The sequence below is a fragment of the Martes martes genome (assembly GCF_963455335.1).
Source record: "Martes martes genome assembly, chromosome: 16".
NCBI lineage: Eukaryota > Metazoa > Chordata > Mammalia > Carnivora > Mustelidae > Martes > Martes martes.
The window spans coordinates 9,794,899-9,822,650 of NC_137904.1; the positions used below are offsets into that span (position 1 = coordinate 9,794,899).

General features: G+C 54.8%; 3 protein-coding genes across 12 annotated transcripts in view; 1 reads left to right on the forward strand and 2 right to left on the reverse strand.

Moving 5' to 3' along the window:
• Positions 1-583: 583 nt before the first annotated feature.
• On the forward strand, positions 584-16,351 carry MED9 (mediator complex subunit 9). Of its 2 annotated transcripts, XM_080826031.1 has the most exons (3): positions 592-909; positions 13,183-13,330; positions 14,843-16,351. In XM_080826031.1, exons 1-3 carry the CDS (start codon positions 683-685, stop codon positions 14,897-14,899), a joined length of 432 nt encoding a protein of 143 aa, XP_080682157.1. In that variant the 5' UTR covers positions 592-682; the 3' UTR covers positions 14,900-16,351. The 2 variants fall into 2 exon arrangements, with proteins under 2 accessions (XP_080682156.1, XP_080682157.1); XM_080826030.1 differs by having other exon boundaries at positions 584-909; positions 13,183-15,043.
• Positions 16,192-18,189, reverse strand: RASD1 (ras related dexamethasone induced 1). 2 transcript variants are annotated; one of them, XM_080826028.1, is made up of 2 exons: positions 17,714-18,189; positions 16,192-17,440 (listed from the first exon to the last, which is right to left on the reverse strand). In XM_080826028.1, the coding sequence occupies exons 1-2, from the start codon at positions 17,997-17,999 to the stop codon at positions 16,887-16,889; spliced, it is 840 nt and encodes a 279-aa protein (XP_080682154.1). In that variant the 5' UTR covers positions 18,000-18,189; the 3' UTR covers positions 16,192-16,886. The 2 variants fall into 2 exon arrangements, with proteins under 2 accessions (XP_080682154.1, XP_080682155.1); XM_080826029.1 differs by having other exon boundaries at positions 16,198-17,366; positions 17,714-18,072.
• Positions 18,190-23,334: 5,145 nt separating this feature from the next.
• The window catches only part of PEMT (phosphatidylethanolamine N-methyltransferase), a 75,394-nt gene continuing 70,976 nt past the window's right edge, over positions 23,335-27,752 (reverse strand). For all 8 annotated transcript variants that reach the window (XM_080825840.1, XM_080825847.1, XM_080825841.1 and 5 more), the window contains exons 5-7: positions 26,522-26,633; positions 23,842-23,916; positions 23,335-23,636 (exon numbers count right to left, since the gene is read on the reverse strand). In XM_080825840.1, the coding sequence (XP_080681966.1) occupies positions 23,579-23,636; positions 23,842-23,916; positions 26,522-26,633 (245 nt within the window). In that variant the 3' untranslated portion in view covers positions 23,335-23,578. The remainder of the gene's footprint in view (positions 23,637-23,841; positions 23,917-26,521; positions 26,634-27,752) is intronic.

Below are 27,752 nucleotides of genomic sequence, written 5' to 3' on the forward strand. Positions count from 1 at the left end.
TACCCCCACATTTAACACTGCATCTGCCATCCAGAAGATGCATATTACATGTCGAATTATTAGTTCCTCCCCATCTAGCCATGGGGGGCTTTCAGAGACTCAATTTCTTTGTCTCTGCACCCTTTGGGCTAGCAGAGTGTCACACTACGGCTGGGTCAGGGTTTGCTGTCTGTCCTCCTGGAGGCCTCTGCACGGTGGAGGAGCTGTGGGTCCTCCCTCTCCGGGTTTTTGATGCCCGTGGAGCCCAGAGCTTTGCACGGAACAGCACTGGGTCGGCTGTTTACTCTGCATGTGGGTCAAGGTGGTTCTTTGGGAAGACTTCTTCCAGGGCGGGCCATGCCGAGGCTTATGTATCTCAGCATTCCTGTATTAGTTACTTTTGGACCCTCTTCGTCGTGTTAATAAGAATAAAATGTTTCTGAAATAAATCTATTGCTGACTAATAATCTAGCTGCCTCGATTTACAACCAAATACGTCAATAGCCTGTTGCCTAGTAACAGAAACCACGCCCCCGGCCGTCGCCCCGCCCCACTGCCCCGCCCATATCCTAGTACGCACGCGCACAACCTTTCTCCAGAGCCCGCGCCCGCGGGCGCACGGTGGTGACGTCTGGGGTCCGCGACACTTTTGAGAAGCTGACCGCTGGGGTCCTGCTGACTGACCGGCGCGGTCCCGGGCGCCATGGCCTCCGCCGGGGTGGCCGCCGGGCGACAGGCCGAGGATGCGTTACCGCCGCCGGCCGAGCCGCCGCTGCCCGAGACGAAGCCGCTGCCGCCTTCGCAGCCGCCGCCTCCGGTCGCCGCGCCTCAGCCGCAGCAGTCGCCGGCGCCGAGGCCTCAGTCACCCGCCGGCATGAAGGAGGAGGAGAATTACTCCTTTTTACCTTTGGTTCACAACATCATCAAATGGTAAGAGCCCAAGAGAGGACCAGCCACGACACGCCCTCCCGCTTCTCGTCTCCTGTTTCCGAGCTGCAAAGGCCTAGGTGCTGTCGGCTACACCCCCATTTTACCGATGGGGAAACAGACCCCGGGGGAGGAGGCCTTTTCCAGGAGCACACCTAGTCGCACATGAGTTCAGCAGACGTTTGAGCCCTGAGAGAGTTGCCAGACCTTATGAGGGCCAGACGGTATTCTTGAAAATGATGAAGGCAGACTAGAGACCGAACGCACAGGCTCTGCAGTCAGAACTGCTCAAGTTTGCATCTTAGTGATCTGAAACAAGGCAAGCGTCTCTGAGCCCCAGTTTTCTCACCTATAATAGAGGAGTAACCCTTGGACTCTGTGTATTCAACATATCCCACATATATGGAGCATCTTCCCTGTGTGGCACACTGCTAAGTGCTGTGGGACGTGCATAGTAAAAAGGGCCAACTTCTCACCCCCACATTGCACACCAGTTTGAAGGGGAAAAAGGCAGGTTGCGGAATTACCCATAATTCAAAGAGATTGGAGGGTTGATGATAGAAAACATTAAAAGAAACAAAGATACAAGTTGCCCTGTGGTAGCATGTTCTTGGACAGTGCCAAAGAGGGTGGTTTGTCATTCTTTTTAAAAGATTTATTTATTCATTTGAGAGAGCGCATGGAGGCAGAAGGGAGGGGCAGAGGGAGAGAGAATCTCAAGCAGACTCCCTGCTGAGCACATAGCCTGTGGCCCCTGGAACCTGCGACTCAGATCCACTGAGGTCGACTGGAAGTCAAGAGTCCCACGCACACAGCACACTGAGCCAGGTTTGTCATTCTTTTGGCCAATCTTCTGATTAGCCTGAGTTTTCAGCTGACCCTGTAAAAGAAAAAAAAAAAAAAACAGTACAACCAAAAGTCTCCCCGATCCCCATGTTTGCCTCAATTATTTTTACTGTTATTTATATCCACATTAACGGGGTAGACTAGGCTCATATCTATTAAACCATTAAAAACCAAAACAAAGTAAATTAAACTCACTCTTACAGTAACATTCAAGTGGGCATTAATGCACTCTTGGGTGTTTTGCTGAAATGAACTTATTACCCACAACGTGAAAGTCTTGTTTGTTAATGGCCCAGCTTCTTTTGAGTTCAGCCAGGCTGGATTAACTTGCTGTGGGATGACCTCATGCTTCCACCACTTTTTAAACAACTGTGAAGCCTTTGTTCTCACATTAGACCCTGCCTTCATTTGGCTTCACTTGGTGTGAACATACTGTTTATAGGGTAAGGCAGACTCTGTTCTATTCTCATTAGCCTGTGAAGTTCAGGTAGAACTAGAAGTAGAAGTAGAAGTTCAAGTAGAACTTCTAGGCAGCAGTGAGATAGCAAACAAACACAAGTGCAGACTCCAAAATCCCAGGGCAGTGCTGGATTATAAATGGATTATCCAAATTAACCCAAATACACTGGTTTTAAGAAAAATACATAAAAATGAAAACATAAAATGTACACAGTCTCAGGGACAGTTCTTGGACCCCTGAGAGTATATTGCACCCCAGTAGAGCATTTGGGTTGGACTGGCCTTAAACATGGAGCGGTAGGGTACGCTAGAAAGAACATGGGCTTTGAAGTCAGGTAGTCTTGGATTCAAATCCACATACTGATAGTCGCTTGCCTTGTAATCTTAGTAAATTATGTAGCCTCTCTAGGCCTTAATTTCTTATCTCTAATACGTGAATAATAACAGTGGACCTCAAAGAGTGGGTTCAAATTACAGGTTTATAGTGTATGGGCTAAGAAATCTTGGTCAAATGACTTAGCTTCTCTGAGTCTCTTTTCTCTTGTGAAATGGAATAACAGTGCTTTAATCCTAAGATCGCTGTAAGGTGTACTCAAGAGCAGCCTTCTGTGAAAGATGGAGGGTCGATCACATGTGTTTATTTCTGTACCCTCTGAAAGGACAGTGAAGAGTGGTTTTGTTTTTTTAAGCATAAAACCAGAAAGAACAGGAAAGGAGATAATTGTCACAAAGCAGATGGCCAAAGGCTAATCCATCTCTCAGCCGGAAGAAGCATCCAGAAGCAGCTGCCTTAGACCATGGCTTCCCCCTGCATCTCGGGAGTTGACAATGCCAGGGACTTCTGGATATAGAGGTGAAGTGGGACTAGAAGAGAAGGATTACTTAAAGTCTGTTTAAGAATCAGAGCTCATAGTCCTCTTCCTCACTCCAAGCAGATGGGTGACTATCCTTCTTCCATCTTGGCAGAAAATTAAAGGATTACTCTCTCCCAAGATTTATTTTTAAAGATAAGCCAGAGAGTCTCTGGACTGGGAAACACCAGGCACATGGCAGGAGTTGGAGAAAGGGATCCATACCGAAAAAAGGGATTCGAGAAACTTCACAAACTGAAGTGCTTCACAACCCTAGCCTTCTTTCCCAATCCGGCTTCTAGACGGGCAGCCAGAGAGACAGAGATCCCTTCTCTGGGGTGTCTGATGAGCCCAAAAGGAAAGACATTGGGGGCTCCCCAAGAAAGAACTTAGTTCATTCTAAGAAAATAAAGAAGCATCATGAAGAATTTCCACTAAGTGGGGCAGGGGCACCTGGGTGACTCAGTCAGTTAAGCATGCAACTCTTGGTTTCAGCTCAGGTCATGATCTCAGGGTCATGAGGTCGAGCTCTGCACTGGGAGCAGGGTCTGCTGGGGGTTCTCTCCCTCTGCCCCTCCTCCTGCGCGCTCTCTCTCAAATAATAAAATCTTCCCCCCAAAAGAGAGTTTCCACTAAGCCTTTTAGTGTTTTACACTTTTTTCCCCAATATTCTCCATTATTTATTAATACCCTGCTTTTTACTAACAATATAAAGTATTTACATTTTCTATTGGCATTCGGCTTCTTCCTCCACATCTGATGGAAGTCAAAATAATGAACATCCTTTTATCATAGGATCACATCTTTTTCTTCTTTCATTTAGAATGCTGAAAGCAGTAAATGAGGCACATAAATCAAATAGTATTTTACTCTTAACTATATGACTGGCAGCCAGGGTCACTAAGCATGTGAAGAAAAACCATAGCAAAAGATAGGACAAAACAGAAGAGCAAAACTCCACTTGGAGGAAACTCACTGAGAGAAGGAAAGATCCTATCACCATGAAAAGGAGCTAGGATGTGATTTTCAAATATGTGTGTAGGTATGTATTTGTGTTAATAGGCTAATGAGGGAAGGAGACAGACTGTGGTAGGAATGGCGACAAGAGAGGGGGGCCCTGGGGCAGCCTGGAGGAGTCAGAAGGTTTGTTGAGGGTTGGTGCCAGTGTGGAGTCTTAAATTATGGCAGGTAGGAGGAGTGGTGTAGAAAGAGCACAGACAAGGCCATGATGCCCAGAAACAGCCAGCTCGCAGTGTGATGGGGCTGGTGCATAAATGTAAGGTAGTAAGGGAGAACTGGCAAGAGGGGGAGAGTCAGCATCCAGAGGACAGCGCATCCCCCACAGGGAGGGAGATTTTGTCCTCTGAGGAGTGGGGAGCCAGCGAGAACTTCCACGCACTGGGCCTCAGTCAGATTCGTGCTCGAGATAGAGGTGGCATCCCCGCCCCCAGGCGGGGAAGCCAGTGAGGACGCTGTCCTGGCAGGCGGGCCTGGCCGGACGGAATGAGGGCCAAGACGTGCTGGCTCCTGCAGGCCCTTGATCTCTCCCTCTCCTGTAGCTTCTGCACGCACCCCTTTATTATCTGTTTACTCCTTGCCCAGGGGATGAATGAGAAAGAAGCTGAAGTGAGTTTAGCCTTTCTTGTTCTCATAAAGAATTCGGACTCCTGCATCGTTAGGTTTGTAGAAAGATTTTATTTAAAACAAAGTAACAGTTGCAAATTCAGACTCCTGTAAAGTGAAGTTCCCTCACCAATCCTAATTGCTGTTAATATTTTAAGTATCCTTCCAAGACCTATATATGCATGTCTTTTAAAAACTGTATAGCATTTGAGATCATACTGTACTTTGTTTTTTCTTCCCCCTTATGAGTCTGTTTTGGACCCCTTTTCATTCTCACCCACGAAGGCCTTCCTCAGTAAGGTGGCAGCACCATCACTTACGTAACCAGTCTTGTTTGTGGACGTTTACGTGTTGTTCTAATTTTTGCTGTTGCCAGCGGTGCTGGGGGGAGCTTCCTTGTACTGGAGTACGTTTATGATGAGGCAAATCCCCAGCAGTGGAATCGCTGGAGTGGAGGGTACAGGCATTTCTCATTTTCATAGCTGTTGCTGAATGTAATCATTTTAGCTTTGTCCGGAACACAATCCTGTGGCCTGGGCTGCTTTGATTAACCCACCGTGGGCCAGAAAACTGCCATCCAGAAAGTATTTTTTAAAAATTGTAGGGGCGCCTGGGTGGCTCGGTTAGGCATCTGCCTTCGGCTCAGGTCATCATCCCAGGGTCCTAGGATCGAGCCCCATGTTTTGGGGCACCCTGCTCAGCGGGGAGCCTGTTTCTCCCTCTCCGTCTGCCCCTCCCCCCGGTTGTACTTTCTCAGATAAATAAAAATCTTAAAAATAGAAGTTGCAGTTGTAAAAAAAAAATGAAATGAAAAATTTCAATTGTAGATGTATTCAAAGAACCCCCAAAGGTACAAAATGGCAAGTGAGCCTCTCCCTCCATTCCTCCCAACTCCCTCCCTTGTCCCCAAACTGCGTCATACTCCGTTTCATGATTATGCCACCATTTCTTTCAACACTTCCCAGCTCAAGGACACTTCCAGTGTTTCTGGCATTTTGCCACTGCAGTTAGTGCTGCAGCAACCCTGTTTGTAAACTTTGAGTAAATTTCTAGCAAAGGGATATGTGAATTTAACATTTTGATCACTGTTAGCAAATAAGTAAGAATGCACCAGTGTATGCTTTACCAGCAGTGTATTTGTGTCTTTTTTTTTTTAAGATTTTATTTATTTATTTGACAGAGAGATCACAAGTAGACAGAGAGGCAGGTGGAGAGAGAGGAAGGGGAGCAGGCTCCCTGCTGAGCAGAAAGCCTGATACAGGGCTCGATCCCAGGATCCTGAGATCATGACCTGAGCGGAAGGCAGAGGCTTAACCCACTGAGCCACCCAGGTGCCCCGTGTATTTGTGTCTTTTTCCCCATACCCCTGCCATCACGTTTAAACTTTTTAACTCAGGCTAATCTGATAGGTCAGAAATGATGTGTTGTATTGGTCTGTGTCTCATTTGATCAGATAAAGCATCTTTTCATATGCATCTTCTTATGTCATTTGTATTTTTCCCCTGTAAACTGCCCATTTTCTATAAGGTCATCCCTCTTTTAATGAACTCCTTGTATGTAAGTAAACTATGCCTTTGCCGGGCTAGCGTATTATAAATATTTCCCCCGAGTTGTGACTTCTTTTGACTTTGTTTCTGGGTTCTTTTGTTTGTTTTTGTCATCTGGAAGCATATTGTTTTATGCAGGCAGATTTTTTACGCTTTTCCTTAATGGCTTCTGGATTTTGGTCCAGAAGGATTAGCAAGGATTTGGTCCTTGCTAATTAGCAAGGCCTTCCCGCTCTAATAAAGTGACAAATATCAATCTCCTTTTCCTCTAGGACTTTTATGGTTTCATTTTTCACTTCCAATTTTTTTTTTTTTTTAGATTTATGTATTTATTTGAGTGAGAGCAAGTGAAGGGGGGCGGACAGTGGGAGAAACAGAATCCTAAGCAGGCTCCACGCTGAGTGTGGAGCCTGACTCAGGGTTAGATCCCAGGACCCTGAGATATAACCTGAGCCCAGATCAGGAGACCGATGCTCAACTGACTGAGCCACCTAGGTGTTCCTTTCACTTTCAGTTCTGTGGTGCTTCTGGAATGTATTTTAAGAAGGAAGGGGACACCCCCACTTTCCCTCCATGAGCTGTATCATCCCACTGCTCTTACCAAATATTCATTGTTTTCTCTGCTGGAGCCCTCGCCTTCACCATATACATAGAGTCCCCATATGTTTGCTCATCTGCTTCTGGACATTCTGTTCTTCTCCAGCACTATGAAATCTTCCTGGCACAATTCATGATCTGTCCAGGCTCGTCTTCCCTCTTCCTTCTCTCTTGGCAGCATTTACTCGTAGTACCTTGACCTCTCCCAGCCTGTTTTCTGTAGCCTGGCTGAGATGCTAGGAGGTGCGGAGATGCTGAGATTAGGTTAGTGAAACATTCAGGCTTTAATCTGCCCCTTTACTTCCAAGCCTGTTGGTAACACTCATGGTCCAGGTCATCTAACCTCTTTTTGGGATCTTACAGTCATTTCTTTTTTTTTTTTTTTTTTTAATTTTATTTTTTTTTCTTTTTTTTTTTTTAATTTTTTTATTTTAATAAACATATAATGTATTTTTATCCCCAGGGGTACAGGTCTGTGAATCGTCTGGTTTACACATTTCACAGCACTCATCATAGCCCATACCCTCCCCAATGTCCATTTCCCCACCACCCTCTCCCGTCCCCCTTCCCCCCCGCAACCCTCAGTCTGTTTCTTGAGATTGAGTCTTTTATGGTTTGTCTCCCTCCCAATCCCATCTTTTCATTTTTTCTTTTCCTACCTCCCCCCAAACCCCCCCACCTTGCATCTCCACTTCCTCATATCAAAGAGATCATATGATAGTTATATTTCTCCGATTGACTTATTTCGCTAAGCATGATACCCTCTAGTTCCATCCACGTCGTCGCAAATGGCAAGATTTCATGTCTTTTGATGGCTGCATAGTATTCCATTGTGTATATATACCACATCTTCTTTATCCATTCATCTTACAGTCATTTCTTAAATAGTTTCTTTGCCTTTATCCTGTCGTCTCTCTAATTCATCCTGTGCATGTTAGCAGGTGAATTTTTCTCTGCTGAAAAATCTCTAGGGCTCCCTATTCTTCCCATTCCGTCCTTCCCCACTGGTAGCCCTCCGTTCAGGAGTCCGTGCAGACCATCTTCAAAGGCCTGCCTGGACCGTGCCGCAGAAAGCCCAGAGTGAGTCATTCTGGTGCCAGTACCCTTTGGGTGCATGGAGTCCTCCAGGGCGCATGCGTCATCTTTGCCCAGGGAAATGCCACCTACGCTTGGAGACCTGCTCAGAGGCCACCTCCCACACCAGGAGAGCGCCTGGTTCTTGCCGTCGTGGCTGGGATGCACCCTGCCTGGCGCTGGAGAGAAGCTCCACCGCATTCCCTCCCGCTGTCCGTCCCTTAGTTGAAGGAATGATCCAAACGACATATTTGTGTTAACTTAGAGAATGAGGAAAAGGGGAAAGAAAAATGTCATTTCCATGTGTGTAAGAAATGTTAGGGTCCCCAACTCTTTGAGGCCTCTCCTCTTACATGTAGAAATCACATTAGAGACGTATGTGTAGAACATGTAGAAATCACATTAGAGACGTATGTGTAGAACAAAGGAGGAAAAAGATGAGGACCAAAGAGAATTCAGTGTTTTCCCCCTCAAAGTTGCCAAATCTACAGAGTCTGGAACTAAGTGTCCCAGCCTAGGAATTCTGAGCTGCGGTTGTCACTGCCTTGCCTGCTGGTTGTGGCTCGCTCAGTGAAAGTATTCTGTCAACATGGGTACTTAAATGTTTTTTTGGTTTGGTTTGGTAATTTTTTTAGTTCCTTAAAAGATTCTATGTTGCTGGGTAGGAAAAGGGGAGCCATATGGGACACTGCAGAGCTAGTTTAAGTGAGGAGTACACGGTGTCGTCCTTCACCTCTCAGGTCGGGGCCATGTCACTGACAGCAAGTCTCTTTATTGTCCGGGCAGGTCAGCAAGACCTGAGAGCCCAGGCAACACCACTTTCATGGAAACAGTATTACTGACCTGCTTCTTCCTACGCAAGATTATTTTAATCTGACCAGCCCTCCATGCCAGCTGAGGCCTGTCCTCAGATGGAGAAGGCCACGGCCCCCACATCAGTGGAGAAGTCTGAGAGAGAAGCCCCCTGGCTCCGTGGGGCTTGTCTGCCCACATTTGACTGTAGTCCTCTCTGCCCTTGGCTTCTCCTTCAACCAAATCCCAGTGAAAAGGATGAGCGCCCAGATAGGGAATATTTATAGGCTGTTTGGAAGCATTATTTCTGGGCCAGCTTACAAGCCTGTTCCCTCCTCTGCCACTTCATCTCATTCGGCCTAACTTACCAAGCACCCACTGGAACCCAGACTCCACGAAACAGGCACACGGGGCCACGGTCACTTAGTGCAGCGGGAGAAGCGCCACAGTGCCGCGTTTAGGCAGAGTCCGGGGCAAAGTGGGAAGGTGCGCCTGGAAGGGGCACAGGCTGCTGGTGGCTGGCCCTAAGGGGCCCCCTGCAAGTGCGAACTGGCCTGGCAGGTGTCTGGGAGCTTGGGAGCTCAGACTTGGGTTTTGTAAAGGTAGGTAGGGCAGAGGGGGTCAGAAGGAGGAGAGGACCCGGCTTTGGAGCTGGTGGGAGGAGGAGGCAGGGGGCAGGGAGGAGGAGTGGGTGGGACTGGTGACTGGGTGCACATCAGGCACCAGGAAGTGCGGCACAGGGACGCATCTGTAGGGGCGCAGCATTCCAGCTCAGCTCAGTCCTGTAGATGGGAGCACCCTGCCTCCGAGCTGTGGCATGCTACAGGGGCAGTCAGTGCGCTTGGGATGTCCAGAATCCAGGGATAAAATATGTGGGAACTGTTGGCACGAGGGTTCTGAAATTCAGGAAGGAGGACAGGCTAGGGGTTGTTGGCCTCTGAAGAGATTGAAGTGGACGAACACATTCTGGGCTGTCCTGTAGAGCAGTATTTTTTTCAAACTTCTTTTAGCAGAACCTTTTGCGGCCCCTCCCGAAAAGGAATCTTTTTCACTTGCAACCCTGTGAGCAGATGAAAGCAAAGGTCTGAGGCCCAAAGCCCCTCTCAGAGGACATCTCAGGTGCTGACAGAAGTGGAACAGAGAAATGCACACAGCCAGTAGCTCTCTAACAGCTGGCAGGCCGGCCAGTGCTGTCGAGGGTGTAAGGGACAAGTGCGTCTGCGGCCACTATACAGGTTTCTTGAAGGGCATTTTGTCAGCCCGTCAAAAATTTGAATGTACATAACCTTTAACTTAGAAATTCACTTCTGAGAATTCATCTTACCAAGATACTTGCACAAGTACTTGGGGATGTAGGTACAAAACGTTCATTGCCATTGCAATTACAAATGGTAAGTTGCAAACATCCAAATGGCCAACAGTAGCCAAAGAATTTTAGCTGATTCACTGTATGTGCGTTCACATGGAAAGACATCCGAGGTGCAACTTAAGTGAAAAAAGCAAGGATGGTCACATTGTTGTCAAAGCAAATAACAAAGAAGTACATGTGTGTTTGTAACTGTATATTTCGAAGCAGTCTGAAATGGTATATACCACATGTTAACGGGTTCCTCCGGGATGTGCCTTAGAGGAATCTTCATTTTCTAAGCCTTGGTGTCTGCTGTTTTTAAGTTTTTCCCTCAAGCACCTATTACGGTCACAGGAAAAGCAACAACCACCCCCCCCCCACTGTTTTAGAAAGATGCCAGCCACTGAAGTTAGCGTGGAAAGAAGGAGGGAGGGAGGGCAGGACTGGTCCCAGCGTGGGTCAGCCAGGACAGTGGGGGCGCAGGACTGAGGGTCACGGAAACTCTCAGGAGGAAGAAGTGGGAAACAGAGGCCTGCTACTGCGTGGTCTCTGGTTTGGGAGGAGGTTGGCTTCAGGAACCAGGTGGGTTCCTTTTGCTTCTAAGTTCCTGGTGGACACACTTGCCCAGTTGAGGCGAGATGGCATCTTCAAGTCCCAAGGCGCCCGCAGTAAAAATTGGAGCTGCGGCCGTATTTAGCACCCAAATGAGGCATTGTCTTAAACCCGCCCGCCTAATAAGCCTGTGAAGTTTGCCCTGGGTCTGGTGCCAGGAACACCGAATGTGTGTGTCCACGGGATGCTGAGTATCACCTAGGATGTGCACAGGAGACGGAGAAGAAGTGGCCTGTCAAGCAAGCCAGAGCAGCAGTATTTTTGTCCATCTTTCAGAAACTCTTATAAGCAGGACCAAAGTGCCCTAACCTCGCCCTTGTTTGTATGATTTTGGTGCTTGTCGACCTTGGCCTAGTCTCGTTTTTTTTTTCTTCTAAAGTTGGCTGATGACTAACATTGAACACAAAGCAGGCCCGTTTGGAGCTTTCTGCTTTTATTCACACACTGTTTGGGCCTGGCTCATTTCTTTTGGCTTGAGCATGTCACAGTCATCCCGGTCTAGCAGGTTCCCGCTTGGTTCGAGCCGGTTTCTGAATAGAGAGTTCTCGCTCCAGGAGTTCCACGTTATTTACCTTCACCAACTAGGGCAGGCCGAGAAGCTTGCCGAGAGGGCCTTGCTGGGGGCCACATGGCCCCCTTTCCCTGTAGCTTCCCTCCAGGCAAGCCTTTATGTGGCGCCTTCACTAAGAGTTCACTGAGCGAAGAATGGACAACCTTGAGATGCGGGGGATTTTCAAAAGCAAGCACCCTAAGCATGGCCCACTTTTTCCTTCAGAACTCAGTCTTCTTCGGGGCCAGGTCATGCTTGCTCCCATAACTGGATGATCGTAACTTCCTTCGAATTTCTTATTTTATGTATTTTCGTTTGTTTGCTTTTACTGTGTCCTTTCAGATTGGTGTGAATCAGTGTTCTTAAAACTATAGTTCAATTTCAGAGCTCTCTTGGGACTTCTGTTCATACGGCGTGTTAACGCATAATGCCATGCAAGTGTAACGATTTCAGAAACCCAGATGGTTTCCCTCCAAAGTTGTAGATTCGAGCTGACATCTAAAATCGTTAAAATAAAAGATGCCCCCTATCTGCTCCCTTCTAAAGAGTTCACAGTTCTCATAAATACCAATTACTCCTCTCTAGAAACCGGGGTAAGGTATCGCATTCATTGGATATTTAAAGTGAGGGCATCAGGGGCGCCTGGGTGGCTCAGTGGGTTAAAGCCTCTGCCTTCGGCTCAGGTCATGATCTCAGAGTCCTGGGATCGAGCCCCACATCGGGCTCTCTGCTCAGCAGGAAGCCCGCTTCCCTTCCTCTCTCTCTCTGCCTGCCTCTCTAATTGTGATCTCTATCTGATAAATAAAATCTTTTAAAAAATAAATAAATAAATAAATAATAAATAAAGTGAGGGCATCAAATGACAACAAGAAATGTTTGGCTGGTTAACATTCCCTAGAATGAGTGATTCTCCACATCTTGCCTCTGAGTTAGCGCAGGGAGCAGGGCCCATCTCATTTGCCAAGTGATTGCCAGGGAAGATGGATATTCTGTCTGCGTAAGCAGAGAAATGATGAATAATGAACATGAATTAGCACCATCTGGGTTGATACTCCCCATCAGGAATGGACGTTTATTTCAAAAAATAAGTGATCGTTGACAGTTCTCCCCCACTCTCCACGCCTCAATGGGTGACTTTTAGAACAGCCTACTGAATTGGCTTTTAGTTTTAGTCCCAGCTGTTTGTTTGCAAAAGCTCCCCCACTTGCTAACTTGTAAAAAATGTATAGGAGCAACTGACAAGCTGTTTCTTTGATCTTAGGTGAAGGTTTTGTTCTTGTTGTTTTTATTTTAGCAGTGCTGGGGAGTACGGATCTCTGGGCAGCTTATGATAGCAAGCAGTGGGATGAAGGGAATGATCCCGCCTGACCTGAAGGCAAGGAATTTGCAGGACCCGCAGGGGAGACTTCGTACCTGCTGGAAAAATTTCCAATAGCTTGTAACTAATGTAAAATTTATGACTAGCCCTGTGGAAATTAGTGCTTACGTTAACAGGCTCAGGCAGCAAAACATCAGCTAAACTTAGCTCTGGCCAGCTGATAAAGTTTCTTGATTGGCCTGGAAATGTCTCCAGTTAGAAGAAATGTAGGATTTCGGCCAGTTTTGCCGGCCATTCGTCACCTCACAATGGTAGTGGTGTGTTCAGTCATTCAACAAACATTATGAACTTGCCAAGCATTCATTCTGGTAACAAAGGCGAATTTGGGCCCGGGGGTACGTGTCCCAACAAGGCAGACACAGTCCCTGTCCTCTGAGCTAATGGGGTTTCGGCCTCCGGTGGCGCCAGCAGGCTGAGGGGGGCAGCAGTGGCAGTGCTGGGCGCAGGTGCTTCTACTGGGCAGCTGTCCCCTGGGGGTGCATGGCCTCGGAAGGGGACATGGAAACAAGGCAGGCTGAAAGGTAAGGTTGGAAGAGAGCAGGTTCTGTGGGGGTGAGTCTGAGCCGTGAACACTAACGACTGCCCTCTGCCCCCTATAGCATGGACAAGGACAGCCCGGACATCCACCAGGACCTGAACGCCCTCAAAACCAAGTTCCAGGAGATGCGGAAAGTCATCAGCGCCATGCCCGGCATCCACCTGAGCCCTGAGCAGCAGCAGCAGCAGCTGCACAGCCTCCGGGAGCAGGTCAGGACCAAGAACGAGCTTCTGCAGAAGTACAAGAGCCTCTGCATGTTTGAGATCCCCAAGGAGTAGACGAGGCTGGCTTCCAGGAAGGCGTGGGAAAGAAGCGGGAGAGCACATGGCCTCCCTGACTCCCCCGACCAGCGCCTCGGACTCCAGCTGCGAACTCTGTAACCCGGGGCTGCTGTAGCTGCTTCCGTAGCCGAACTTGGCATTGACCGTGTGGGGAGCCAGCGCTCAGGCTTGGCATCGTTGGGGCCTCCTTGTAGAGGGTGCATCCATATGTCTAGATGCATAATAACCGAGTGCCTGGTGGTGGAAGGAAGAATGTTCCTGGAGGCTGGGGAGGGGGCCGGGGATACCGCCCCTCTTCTGGAGAGGGGGCCATCTGCTGTGCATTCAGGCTCCGCGGGCAGAGCGGGCCTAGGGGCTGAGCGCAGGAGGAAAGGAGGCGGCTCCTCTTTGCTTCCTGCCCTCCCCCACCCTCTGCTCCCACCCCTGGGTATGCTGCGCCCCCGGGTGCTCACTGTTCTGCGACAGCAGTGTCATGAAACATAGGCATAGGAGTCCCTGGACCAGCTGGGTCTGCACCCCCATGGCACGCATTTCAAATGCTGAAAGAAACCGGCACAGGAAGAATATTGTTTTAAAAGACGGCAGGGTGGCTTCCTCCCTCCTCACCCCGCCCCCGCCCCCCAAATACTTTGTTTCCTTTTTATGTTTGAGCCAGTGAATGAATGTAACTCTGTCGTGGAGGGTGTCAACCCAGAGCAGGGCAGGTGGCCCCTGTCTCCAGCGTCTCTGCCGCCTACATGTTCTTGGTACTTTTAGCTCTTGCTCCCTTTGTCTCCTGCCCCCTTCCGTCCGCACATCCAGCCACTTCATGCTGGAGGCTGACCAGACCCCTTTGGACCCGGGCTGCTTCCCACGAGCTGGAGTGCACCATTGTCTCTACACTGCGCCCCAGATAGAGGTGATCCTGATGTGCCCTCGGTGACGGCTCCGCTCACCCATCAGCGGGGTGCGACAGTGCCGTTCGGGGGCCGTTCTGACCCGGCCTGACGAGCCACGCCTGCAGGTTCGAGGGCCCAGTTCTGCTTCATGACGCCCCTCTTTTTTCCCTCCGATCTGCGTGCCCCTCCCTGGCCTATCAGACCGAGCCCTTCCCCTCGCCTCTTCCTGCGGAGGCGAGAAGTAACTACGTATTGTTTAGATCTCGAAATGGGCACGTAACCTGCCCAGACCAAGTCAGGGGCTTAACAGATGCCCGCCGATTGACCTCGTTGGCAGCAAGACCGGTCGAAGGTGTTCTTCGCAGGGGGTCCGTGTGTGCTGACCCGAAGCCACCTGTCAGAGTGAGGCTGGAGCAGGGGGAGCGCGGGACGTGTGAAGGGGGGGATCTAGTTTCAGTGGCTCTGGACAGAAGAGCGCGCTCTGAAGTGGGCAGCCACCCGGTAGGCCAGCCCACCCTGGGACTGTTATTTAACTGAATCAGTTATGTCCTTGACATTTCAGAGTCGCGGGGGGGCCAGTTTTAAGGCTCTGACCAAACAGGAACCACGAAGCACATAGAGCTACAAGACCACCGGCCCTTCTGCAAGGCTGAAGACCTCTCGCTGGGGCCGAGGGAGACAGAGCCTTCCCTGTACTCCACGCTTTGGACTGGTGACATTCTTTGAGAGTATAATTAAAAGAACTTGTGCTCTGCTCTCAGGACATCTTGGGTTTTGTACGGAGAAATCCATCATAAGATGTCCCTCTTGCATAGTTGAAAGGAAGATGTTCATTTTGCTCAGAGGAGAGAGAGCAAATTGTGGGAAGCCCCGTGCACCTCCTCCCCTCAGCACACACAGCAAAGCCAGCATGAGAAACAGGGTAGCTGTCCTCGGGAGTGACATCTGTCCCCAAGGACCCAGTGGGCCTGGTGGGTCATCCTGCCCACCTGTGATTGGCCCCCCAGGCCCAGGGGTGAGTTCAGCGCCCAGGGAGCAGCCCTCACAGCACAGGATGGAAATCCCTCCATGAGACAACACGGGACCCCTCCCAGGGCTGAGCACCCTCTCGAAGCCACCTGTTAGGGGGTTACTGGGTGGCGGGGCACTCGCGCTAAGTGCTTTGCAAACACCTCCCTTACTCCTCATAGCACCCCCACGCAGAGGGCTATTCTGCGGGTGAAGAATTGGAGGCTTGGTGGGTGTCACTTGGCCCGAGCTTGCAGTTACAAGTGGCAGAGAGCTGGTTCCCCGGTCAGGAATGGGTGCCCTCGACTGCCGAAGAGAAGGAGACACTGAGGCAGAGAAGGTGCTGGACCTACCCCCGGGGTGGTGAGTGCTTCCCGAGGCTGGAGGGCACAGGTGGCTGGTGGGGGGGGGTGTTTGAGTGTCTGCTGACAGCCGTGTGGCAGACCCTGAACAGGAGTCAGGGGACGAGGGTCCTGCATGGGCCTGACCGGATTCTTCTCAAGGCTCCGTTTCCCTTGTGAGAGCAGGACCCTAGTGACCCCTCAAGCCGACTGCAAGTCACAGGTTTGGGGCCCTCGCGTCACCCTCCGCCTGGAGTGAGTCTGGGCACAGCCTGGAAGCCCTTGGTGGCTGGAAAGATGCAGCTCTAGAAAAAATCTGGACCCCTTTCTTGTCCTGGCTTTCTGAGGAGCCGTTCCCAAATAGGAGAGGGCTTTGGTCCAATCATCTGCGGGTTTTTTGGAGCATTTTCTCCCAGGCCATGGGGGGCTGAGGCCATTTTCAGAATGCCAGGGTCATCTGCCAGTCTGGGGAGGGTGAGTCGAATGCCCCAGCAGTAAACCCCCGCCTCTCCCTCCTCACCCTTCAGCCTTCCAGTCATTTCTAAAAGCAAAGCAAGCGTATGGCTTTCTGTTTTAAATTATTTTATTTGGTATTGTAAAAAAAAAAAAACAATAGCAATAACTTTAGAGACTGACACACACAGTACAAACAACTGAGTAAGAGTTTGTTCATGTCCATGATGACCTCAGAACTATTAAAGTGCAAGTTGTGTGTTTTGTTTTCCTTTGTGCAATTTCACACACACATGTAAACAAGTCACTTGGCTATGATCTGACCCACACCCCCTTATTCTCAGGAGGGCAGAAGCTTTCCTAAGCTGTCATGGCAACCCAGAATCACAGACAAGTTAATGCCCCATTTGTCCCGTCTAGACCCTCCAGGGGTCAGGACAGGTTTCCCAAAGCCTAACAGAGGCTGATTAACTTACACCCCGCCCCTTTCCCCGCATTCTTGTCTTTGTCACAAACAAGACAACTTCCCCTCTGCGGGGCCTGTACCCCCAACCCGTGGGGGTGGCAGGCGCCCATGGGGGACGGGGTGGGGGGTCCCGGTCTGAGCCAGTTCTCTCCCTTCCAGAGCAGAGGACCGTCCCTTCATCGTTTGCGCCCCCCTAGTGAGCGCGGGGCGCGGGGAGGGAAGATGCTAGTCCGCGCGCGCGCAGCCCAGGGCTGGCCCGGACGTCAGACGTGACTTTTCAACAACGTCCTCCGTAGGTTCTGTCGCCCGCGCGGGGGGCTGGGGTTGGGGGGAGGCTCCTAGCTGATGACGCAGCGCTCCTTGTCCTTGGCCTGGCTGCCGCCGCTGGCCTTCTCGCGGATGTACATGAGGTCGCTGTGCACGCTGGGCCGGCGCGCGAAGGGCGCCACGATGCCGAAGGCGTCGCCGGGGTCCCCGCCGCCGCTGCCGGCTCGCAGCAGCTTCTTGTTCCGCAGCGCCTTCTTGTGCAGCACGTCGCAGTACTGCACGGACACCTTGCGGTGCAGGTCCGGGCTCATCTCGCTGGGCAGCTTGGCCATGGCGAAGAGCGCCCGGAACATCTGGTCCAGGCTGCTGTTCTTCTTGGCCGAGATCTCGAAGTAGGCGCAGCGCTGGGGGTCGTCGCCCACCAGCTGCTCGATCTCGCGCTGCTCCACCTCGCGGTAGAAGTCCCGGTCCCCCTTGTTGCCGCAGATGACCAGCGGCACGTCCACGTTCTCCTTGGTTTTGTTCTTGAGACAAGACTTGGTGTCGAGAATCTGCTGCTTGAGCCTCTGTACCTCCTCGAAGGAGTCGCGGTTGTCCAGGCTGAACACCAGAATGAAAACGTCTCCTACAGGAAGACAGAAGGGGCGTTAAAGGAGCCGGGGAGGACGGCGGCCAAGGGGACAGCTAAAGTGGGAACGACCGGGGAGCGGGCGCCCCGCCGCCGGGCGTCGGGGCTCCAGCAGCCGCGCGAGGGGCCCCCCGACTTCTCTCTGCTCACCGTGGGGCGCGGGGAAGGGACCTGGAGTGGCCGGGCTCCCTCGGACCGGGGTCCCCACCCCCCGCCCCAGTAGCACAGCTCCCTCCACCCGCCCGCCGCCGGGCCCGGCCTCCCGCTCACCAGTGAGGATGGAGAGGCGCCGCATGGCGGGGAACGGGTGGTTGCCGGACGTGTCGAGGATGTCGAGCTGGTAGACCTCGCCGCGGATGGAGTAGAACTTGCGGTGAAAGTCCTCTATGGTGGGCGTGTAGGCGTCCTCGAAGCGGCCGGTGAGGAAGCGCGACACGATGGCCGTCTTGCCCACCTTGGACGAGCCGAGGATGACCATGCGATAGCAGTTCTTGGCCGGGATACTCAGCTCCGAGTCGCTCGGGCACATCTTCTTGATCATCGCGGCCAGTTTCATTTGGCGGAGGGCCGCAGGGGCGGGAGCGGGGCCGAGAGAAGCGCGGAGGGCGGCCGGGGGCGCGGAGCTGGCGCGGGGCTGCGGGGCTGCGCGGCTCGGCGGCTGTGCTCGAGGCTGGGTTTGGGGCTGGGTTCCGGGTCGAGCTCAGCTGCGCCCCGCGACCGCGCTCTCGGACCAAGTCGCTCGCTCTGGTTCTGTGCGCCCGGAGACTGCCCTTATAAGCAGCCTGGGCGGCCGCCCCGCCCCGCACCCTCCCAGCCTCCGTGCGTCACGCCCCGCGGGCCCCCGCGCCGCCTCCCGCGACCTCCGCCGGCCGCCGCTGCTTCTGCCCGCCGCGCGCGGAGAGCAACTGAGTCCGGGTCCCGCTGGGGCAGGGGGCGCGCGGACCCCGTTTTCCACGGCACGGGGCTCGGCGCCCAAAGGGGCGTCAGGGTTGTACTTCCTCCAGTGGCTCTGACTCTTTGCGCCTTGGGGCAAGGACCCCACCCGCAACACTCACACACACAAACACGCACTTTCACGCTCACGCTCCCTTCCTTGGGGCCTCAGTTTACCCAAAGAGTAACACTTGTAATCTCGGCACAGCAGGAGCGTAATCGCAGGTGTTTACCAGTGCTCGGCACCGCGCACGGAGCCTTGCGTACCTCCCTCCTCTCCTCGGTCCCGAGAGCGAAACCCCGCGGCAGCACCCTACCCGTCCGCAGGCGCTTGCCTGCTCCCCGGCGACGGTGTTAGCGCCGAGGTCGGCGCCGCGCGCTCCGGCCACCAGAGGGCAGCAGAGGCCCCGCCGGCGGCGCCGGGAGGCCGCAGGCACCGCTCTCCCGGGCTGGAGTGCGGGGCGAGCCTCCAGATTGGGGTCTGGTGAGGTCCGGCCTTGAGCTCCAGGCCGAGGCCCAGCAGGAGCCGTCCCCCGCCCCGCGCTCTACGGCAGGCCTCGGCGTCTCCTTTCGCCCAGCCAGGGATGCTCTGAAGTTGGTCAGGGCTTTCGGTCAGGGGCTGGCCCCATCCTTTTCCTGGGCGGCACCCCAAGGACCAGAAACTTGCCGTTGCTTGCTCAAGGCTGGACCAACGTGCCGTCTTCCCTGCCCCATAGCATTTTGTCCCTCAGGAGTCTCTTGGGCCAACAGTCCCATTTTGCAACTGGCAGGGGCTGGGTCTCAAAGCCGGTGTGAGTGAGGGAGCCCGTGGCTTAGGGCGCCTGGGTGGCTCAGTCCTTAAGCCTTCAGCTCAGGTCATGATCTCAGGGTCCTAGGATCAACCCCGGAGTTAAGTCCCCGCTCAGCGGGAAGCCTGCTTCTCTCTCTCCCCCTCTGTCAAATAAATAAATAAATAAAATCTTAAGAAGGAAAGAAAACAAAACAAAACAAACCACGGGCTCAACGACCCATGGGCTCGCAGCACTGCGGATGGGGGTGCAGGGCCACGGGATCCAAGACGCCATCTTAGCCAGACCCTCTAGGTCAGGCCCTCCCGCAGAATGTCACAACCGCTGAAAGTGATGCTGGGGGAGGGTTTATTTGCGCCATGCACTGTTCTAAGTCCTTCCTTCCAGCAACCTTGAGGAGTAGGAACTATTACTGTCTGTATTTTACAGATGGAGAAACTGAGGCAGGCGGCATGACTGGCCAGGGTCCACAGGAGGTGGCAGCAGGGCTGGGGCCTGAACCCAGGGGACTGGCAGTCCTGGCTCTTACCTACCCATGGTGCCCCTCCTATAGCTCTGTTCCCCACTGTGGGATATCCGTGCCCCCTTTCTCAGAGCACACCCCTCAGATCTCCCTGCCCCTCCATACCTGTCCCCAAGCCTCATGTCTACTGTTGATGGGTGTTTCAGAGGCACACCTCACATGATGAGCCCCCAAGAGCTTACGATTCTTGGTGTCACTTATGCGGGAGTTGTGTGACAGACCAGCAGGGCCGGGTCCTCCCCACCCCTCTTGACCCTGCTGTGGCTGCTCTCCCCTGCATTCCCCATCTAAGATGAGGAAGAACTGAGCCGATGCGCAGCACCCAGGGCCGCTGTGGACGGTGGTGCGGGGCGTTCACTGCGGAAAGGAACCAGACAAGGACGCAAGCAGGGGCTGGTCATAGCCTGGTCCTGCCTCACCCCCCGACGAGGGGCCCTCCTTCTGCCTCTTGTGAAGGCACAGTATGGGCAACTGGGCTCTGAAATACGATGGCTTCTGGCTCCTTCCTGATGGCCCATGCTAGAGGGCCAGAGTGAATGTGGCCTCCAGTCCTGGGAGGATTTGAACCAGCTCTCCCTCGGGAGACCCAGTGGGCTGGGCCCCAGCCTGGATTCAGAGCCTCCCTCAAGGTCAAGGTCGGCACTGACATCTTCCCCCCCCCAGCCCAAAGTGCCCGTGGCAGGTACTGAGCCCAGCTGGGGTTCTCAACCGCAATTACCAGTCCCTTCTGGGAGTGTCACCCCACCTCACAGATGCCAGGTTGTAGGATGTGTCCTCCCAGGTCCGCCGAGTTAATCCCTGAGTGCATGTGTCATTCATTCCCCAAACAGATGCCCCCACAAAATAGCCTGTGCACCTGCCCAGCCCTGTGGGCGGCCTGTGGGGCCTCACTCCCACGGGAAGCCAGCCCCCATGATGCGTGCTAGCTTGGGATGTCCCCGTCTGGCTTTCTCTGAAGGAACCATTCCATTACAAACGGAACCCACACTCATGCTTTTGAACCATCCAAACTTAAGAAAGGAACAGAGTGGAAGGAACGGGGTGCAGGACCCCCCACTTTCTGCCCACTCCCCAGGACAGTGAGGCCCGCTCTGCGGGAGGCATCCACACCCCCTCCCCCCCACACACACAGGCACACACTCCTTCCCTGCACTCCCACCGCCCACGCCCCACCAGCCAGGAGCATTGTTTTCATGTTGTCCAGGTTAACAATAGTTACAAATGATTCTGTTTTCTGGGTGTTTGGGCACAAAGTAACAAACAGCATCTGTGGGGCTGAGCCTCCTCCTACATGTTATTTACTTGCAGCGCTTAGAGGGGAAAGGGAACTTTAAAAATATTTACCAAGTGTTGAGGGCCCCTTGGAGGGTGGACAGCTGGCTCCCAAGGCAGGATCTGGCTGCAGCAGCCAGATCTGGTGGCGAAAAGTGGTTTAGACGGTTCCCGAAAGCCGTCTGGGGAGAGCACCGGGCAGGCCCCCTCCGGGGGTGGAGGTGAGTGGACACTTCCCGCGAGAATGCGCATGTCCAGGTGCCGTGGCACCAGCCCGAGCCCCGTCCCCACCACAGCCACCACCTGAACAGGAACACGGTGACACAGAGCGCGTATTCCTTTGACAGGCTCCCTTCATCACGCCCAGGTCACAGCCATCTTTCAGTTTCCTCTTCAGCGCTGAGCTCTGCTCCCATCACAACAGATCCTCACGGGGGAGCCCACTCAGCCCACGGCTCCGGCCCCGCCCTGGGCCCCTCCTCCCACCGCCATGTGGACCCATGGGTCAAGCTGCCTGGAGCTTCTCGGTTCTGCCCCGACAAAGCCTTCAGGAGGCCAGCGTATCCTCAAAGGCAATGTGCGCAGAGGTCCTTGTGGAGGAGTGAGCTCCCTGTTCCAAGGGGTGTGCAAGTAGACACAGAGAGTGAAGCACTGGGTAAGATCAGACTAGATGCCTCTTGGGGCCCATCAAGGCCTGAGATAGACTCTGGATTCCAGACATCAAAGAAAAGGGCTCAAGGAGTTCCCTGGGTGATGAAGGAGCCATCCAGCCTGCAAAGCCTAGACACCTGCTGCATACCCAGACAGGCATGAATATCATGGCCCTGTTACAGGGTCGGGGGGGGGGGCGGGCGCTCCGAGAGCTGCATGCACAGGTGGGGAGTCTGCATGGCGAGGGGAAGGCCTGGCCTGTGTCCTCAGAGGGCTGGCGGCCTGCAGATAAGGCAGGGGCCCGGAGGAGGGGCAGGCCCGGTACACTCAGCCCTGCAGTCAGGCTTGACCAACAGGCCCCAGATGATCACATGGCCCGTTCCTCCTGGCGATGAGGCCCACGAGGAATTAGGAGAGAAGTGTCAGCGTTAACCAGAGATGCTGAGTTCAGCCCCAGAGTGTGGGGGGAGACTTAGGTGCTGGGCCCAGGTCCTCCGGTCCCACCCAGGAAGCCCCATCCCAGGGCCCATGGCCCAGGGAGCCCCCAGCTCTCTTCAACTCCTCCCCGCTCAGTGAGAGAGAGAGGGACCGTGAGCTTGGGTTAGCACAGACCTATGCCTCCTGGACAAGTCACCCAGCCTCAGCCACCAAATTGGGGTGATCTCCGCCTGGGTGGTCGTCTGGAGACACCAGCGCAGGGCAGGGCCCCAGAGCAGCTGCACGCCAAATGTCCCCTCCCTCCGCAGGCTCAGGCACTGCTAGCAAGTCCAGGGCAGCACGTGAGGCCTCACTCCTTCCTCAACCACAGCGCCTTCCCACAGCCCGCCCCCACCCCATGGCCACCTTCAGGGGCATGCAAGGTCCCATCCAGACACAGACCCCTCATAGGCCCAGAGGTTTTGCAATGTGACTGCATCTGGACTTTTCTGATAACCCTCAGATCACGCCACAGAGATGATCTGTCTCCAAGGCCAGCTCATCTAACGTGGACCTGGTGGCCTGGGGTTCAGAGAGCATGAGGTCACGGCCCAGCTTTCTGTGAATGTGGTCATGCCCCAAGGGGCACCAACTGGGCCGACCCGCTGGTCTGACCCCCAGGGGCCAGGCACCTCGTGGCTGCTGCTCCTCCCTCGCTCCATCCTTCAGAGCCTGCTGCTTTGGGCCCCCATGCTTGTTCTGACCACAGGGCCTTTGCATTTCCCTTCCAACTGCCTGGAATCCTCCAGTTTGCTCCCTCTGCTCATTTGGGTCTCACCTCAAATGTTACCTCCTCAAGAGGGCCCTCCACCACCATGGTTAACAGGGGCTCCCACCCCCACCAGGTACTTCCACGTTGGTTTTAAATTTTTGCCGTATTTTTTGCTCTCTGATCATTTACCTGGATGGCAGCTCTCAGAGGCTGGGAGCTCCCTGGCACATGGAGGTGTTGGGCTGCTGGGTGTATGATGATACCCCCACCCTGAGGCTGGGCTGGCTCCCCAAAGGAAAGGGACAGAAAAGGGGGTACTGGGGCAGGGGTGAGGCGGGCCATACAGGAAGCCCAAACATCCAGGCAAGTCCCTTCCTTGCCTAGCGTGGATGGTGGTGCCCCCCTTGGAGCTGAGAGGCGTCAGTGAGGAGAGCCACACCAGCCTGGCCTGGAGCCCTCAGGGGAATGCCCCACTCCCCACAGCCCTAAACTCCTTCCATCCCCCCCGCCCCCCGCCAGAGAGCTGGAGGGGACGCTGGCGTCAGGGTGCCTTTATTGGTGAGTTAGGACGTACTGGGTGCGGCAGGGCGGGGGCGGGGGCTCAGTGGCCAGACAACAGCATGTCCAGGGCCCCCAAGGCAGAGGTTTCCAAGGCACTGGAGTGGCCCTCGCCAGGCGCGAACACCGAGCAGCAGCCGGGGCCCCTCTCCCCACTGCAGGGCTTGGCACTCGGGGCAGGCCGGAGGCAGCAGACGCTCAGTGACGTGGCGCAGGCCCGGTCAGCTCCTCTTGTGGGATGGGGAGGCTTTTTGCTGGTAGATCTGAGCAGTGAAGGGCCTACGGGGAGGGAGAGAAGCTCCGGTCAGGTCTCGGAGGTGATGGCACCACCCCAGGCCACGCACCCCGCCGGAGCGTGGATGGAGGGGGGCGTCTGCGTGGGGCAGGAGGCTTAGACTCCCTCGGCACCGCCCGCCCAGTGGTAACGGGAAGCCCGGCCCAGCTTGGCGGTCGCACTCATCATGTGTGACAGGTGTCTACTCACTCCTCGTACAGGATGGCGACCATGTAGACGAGGGCCACAACCGCAGTCAGCAGCAGGCCGGTGGGGCTGGCGTGCCTGCGGAGAAGACAGTGTCAGACCCTGAGCCCAGCCTTTTGTCTCGCTCGGAGTCCTGACCCACTGGCTGCTTGCTGACCATGTCTGGGCTGGCTCCGTCCTCAAACAGGGGCCCACACCCCTCTTCTCATGCCCCTGGTCCCCCAGCTTAGGACACAGCGGGGATGAATCAGGAAGGAAAGAATGGCCTCTCAGAGTCACCCGGGTGGCCAAGCGGGTCCTTTTCTGCATAGGGGCCTTCCTAGGAGACCTGCCCTCCACTGACAGTGTCTTCAGGCTGTTTTCTAGAAATGGGTCTGGTGTCCCCAAGGGCATGTGGAGTGTCCAGTGGGCCCTCCGTGGGCTCCCTGCTGGAAGGGCCTGGGGGCACCTGCTGTCCAGCTGTGAGCCCACCTTCTTCTAGCTCCCTCGGATCCCCAAGGCTCCACAGGGGCTGGGCTGCAGCATCTGGATGGCCAGGAGGAGAGAGGGAAATGGGTTCATGGGCACCCCCATTCTGTGGACTTTGTTCGAATCATCCCCCAGGGCCGCGCGGGCTGTCTGCCCCTCGCCACGGCCGGAGGAGATGCCAACACCTAACAGAAAACCTTCTGGGGCTGAAATGAAATCTCTCCCAGAGCTTTACTCACTGGCCCTGGTTTGGTTTTCTAGAGCGAGCAGAGCCTCCGCACTCAGAAGTCAGGCACCCCAGGAGCTGGGGAGGAGGCGGGCAGCAGGCGGGCTCCCATCTGGGTGGACCTGCCAGTAGCCAGCTCAGGAAGACAGGGCCGGGGATCTATAGCCAGTGTCGCTCAGACTGACCTCTGCGCCCCCACACCGGGCCCTGGCCCATGCGCCGAGCGGGCACCCCCTCTCCATTCCATGCGCGTGAAACTCCACCCCTTTCCAAGTGCTGCCCCGCTCTTGACCTTGACATGCTAAAAACCCCGTGTGGAGAGGATCATCTCCTTCTGCAGATGGGGAGACTGAGGTCCAGATGGAGCCACATGCCTGGCCCTGAGCCCGAGGCGGGTGGCAGGTCTGGTCCTACGGGACCGGCGGCACACCCTGGGGACAGGGTGTCCCACTCAGGCGAGGGAGCTGAGAAGGTGAGACCTGAACGGAGCAGGAGGCCCCGGTGCCTTGTGCCCCCAGGAATCCTGATGCCCAGGCCCACCAGGGGCCCAGCACACCCGGCAGCTCCGGGAAGCCCCATCCATGGGGCCCCTGGTGGAGGACAGCATCTGGCAGCCCAGGTAATGGCCCGTCTCTAACATCTCTCAGATGCCGGGCCACGTCCTGAGCCACAGAGGAGGCCCTCTCTCATCACCGTGTGGCTGATGTCCTCCTGAGGGGGTCTCTGGGAGCCCAGGCCTCCCTAGGGCCTCATGTTCCTGAGAGCCATGGCCCAACAGCCCTGAGGTGGAGGTGACATCTCACTCGGGCACCAGGCACCCCACTGGGGCACAGAGGGGACCCACATGTGAGCTCGGCCTTTGGAGGGCCCATCTGAGCACAGAGGAGGCAGCTGTGGGGGGGAGGGGGCGGGAGCAAAGGGTTAGGGAGGGCTTCCTGGAGGAGGGGACACACAAGTTGGGTTTGGAAAGACCAAATGGGGGTGGAAATAGGAGAGAACAGCGGGTGTGCTGGTAGTGGGTAGGGAAAGGAGGTCAGCGGAAAGAGTCAAGAAGTTGTAGGGTGGGTGCAGGGAGATGCTCAGTGGGGCGGGAGCCGTGAATCCAGGGGTATGGACCCTTCCCCCTGGGATCCCGCTGCCCGAGTCCAGGCAAGGGGACTGTCTGGCCTGCAAGCGGGACTGGGGCAGGCGAAGAGGTCCTGGCCAGACCCACAGATCTCCCTCCAGCTCCTGGCACTCAAAGCCCAGTGCTCCGATCTGGGCTGCCCTGAAAGGTGGGGGTTTCGAAGAAGGATCACGCTCCTGACATTCCACCATTTGAGATTCATTCCTTTGCGTCCTGTAACTTCCTGGTGTCTGGGAACGCCTGTAACACTCCAGGCACGCGGTTTCAAGTGTTCAGTAAAAGCAGAACACTGTCTACAGAAAAACATTCCACGGAAGGAGCCCTAACATCCAAAATGGGCAAACGGGAAGCATGCTGGAGGGGCGCACGGTTGGAACTCCAGAGCCCAAGGCACTCCCTCTGCCGGCTCCTCACCCGAGGTCTCTGCACAGCCTGAGCCCTAGAGGCGCTGGGGGCCCACCAACCCTCACGTTTTAGTGCACATCTGGCAGCTTATGGTTTGTACGCCAGAAATGGTTTGTACATTTTTTAAGTGGTTAAAAAAAAAAAAAGGAACCGAGTATGACATGACCCACGAAAAGTACATGAAATTGAAATTTCCATGTCCATAAATGAAGGGGTGCTGGCTCCGGCCACGGTCCCTCCTTTACCCACTGTCTCCCCGCTGCTTGGGAGCTGCAGATGTGGGCTTGGGGGCCTCGCCTCTCCCGCCCTTCAGGAGGAAGTTCGCTAATCCCCCTGTTCTAGGATATGGCTTGTTTCTGCGGATAAGAAAGTCCCGGAGATCGCCTCCGCCCCGCAAATGACAGAAGGCCATTCCCGCCTCCCCAGGCGGCAGCCCGCGGGGCAGGCCCAGTACTCACATGACGGCCCAGCCCAGGTAATTGGCCGTGCTGCCCCAGTACATGGGGTTGTCCAGGACATTGAATGGGAATGTGGTCACTCTTGCCTCCTTGAGGATCCCGAAGTAATCGCCTGTGGACAAGACAGGGCAGGACCGGAGGCTCACAGGCTGGCCACACCATTCCTGAGGGAGACCCCAGGGTGGGCACCTCGGGATCTGCCCTCCAGGAGGGTCCAGGCCAGCTGGGGGGCAGGTTTAACCCCGGCCAGGAACACCCCGGGTGCTGGGCCCACTCAGGCCACAGGCATGCAGATGCCTTCAAGGACCTTCCCACCCACCATCTGCTCCTCTCCCCTGCCTTTGCATATGCTGTTTCCTCTGCTGGGGATGCCCTTCCCTGCTCTCTGTCCAGCCAGCGGCTTTCTTCCTTCAGCATTTCTCCCTTAGCTCACGTCACCTCCTGAAAGAGACCCTTCCACTCTCGAAAGCAGGCCCGCCTGCTCCCCACTATTTCTGCCCTCAGATCCTCCCTTCTCACCCAGCATGTGGCCTGGGTGAGCGCCTCCCATCCGGGGGGAAATGAGGGGGCCCATTCCGCTCCCCCACCCTGGACCGCCCACCACCGAGGAGGTCAGCCCCAGAATTGTGGCCGCAAGGAGCCCAGAGCAGCTGGTCACAGCGGAGAGTGCAACCATCAGACAGCCGACCCCAGCCTGGCCCAGCATCCGGCAACTCCAAAACGTGGCCACGTGGCCTCCCCCCAAAGGCCGCTCTAAGGGGCACAGAGGCACAGACGCCGTGTCCAGCGCGGGCCCACAGGCAGCCTGCACGGCCGCGGGCACCGTGCTGCTCACGAAAGGGCACCGGCGCATCCTCCCCGCCTCCGCGCCCCAGAAATGCCTCTGAGCTTCATTGGAGACAGAAGTAGGGCAGCCGCAGGCGGGAGGAGTCCGCTATCTGGGGACAAAGGGGTCCAGGGGCACAGGAGGCACCCGGGAGGCTGCGAAAGCCTTTCTTCCCAGGAGGCAGGAAAGGGGCTGTGGGCCCAGAGGTGGATGGCACAGAAACCCGCTTTGGGGCTGACTCATGGGAGGGACGAGGCCGCCGTGCCCTACATCCCGGGCTGCTGGGCTAGTCACCGGCTGCTCATCCTGACTGGCTCCCCCAGGCGATTCTCCCCCCCCACGACCCTGACCTCCCACACCGGCCCCTTCCCAGTTCTCTGCCCACATCTGTGCCACGCCTGTGTG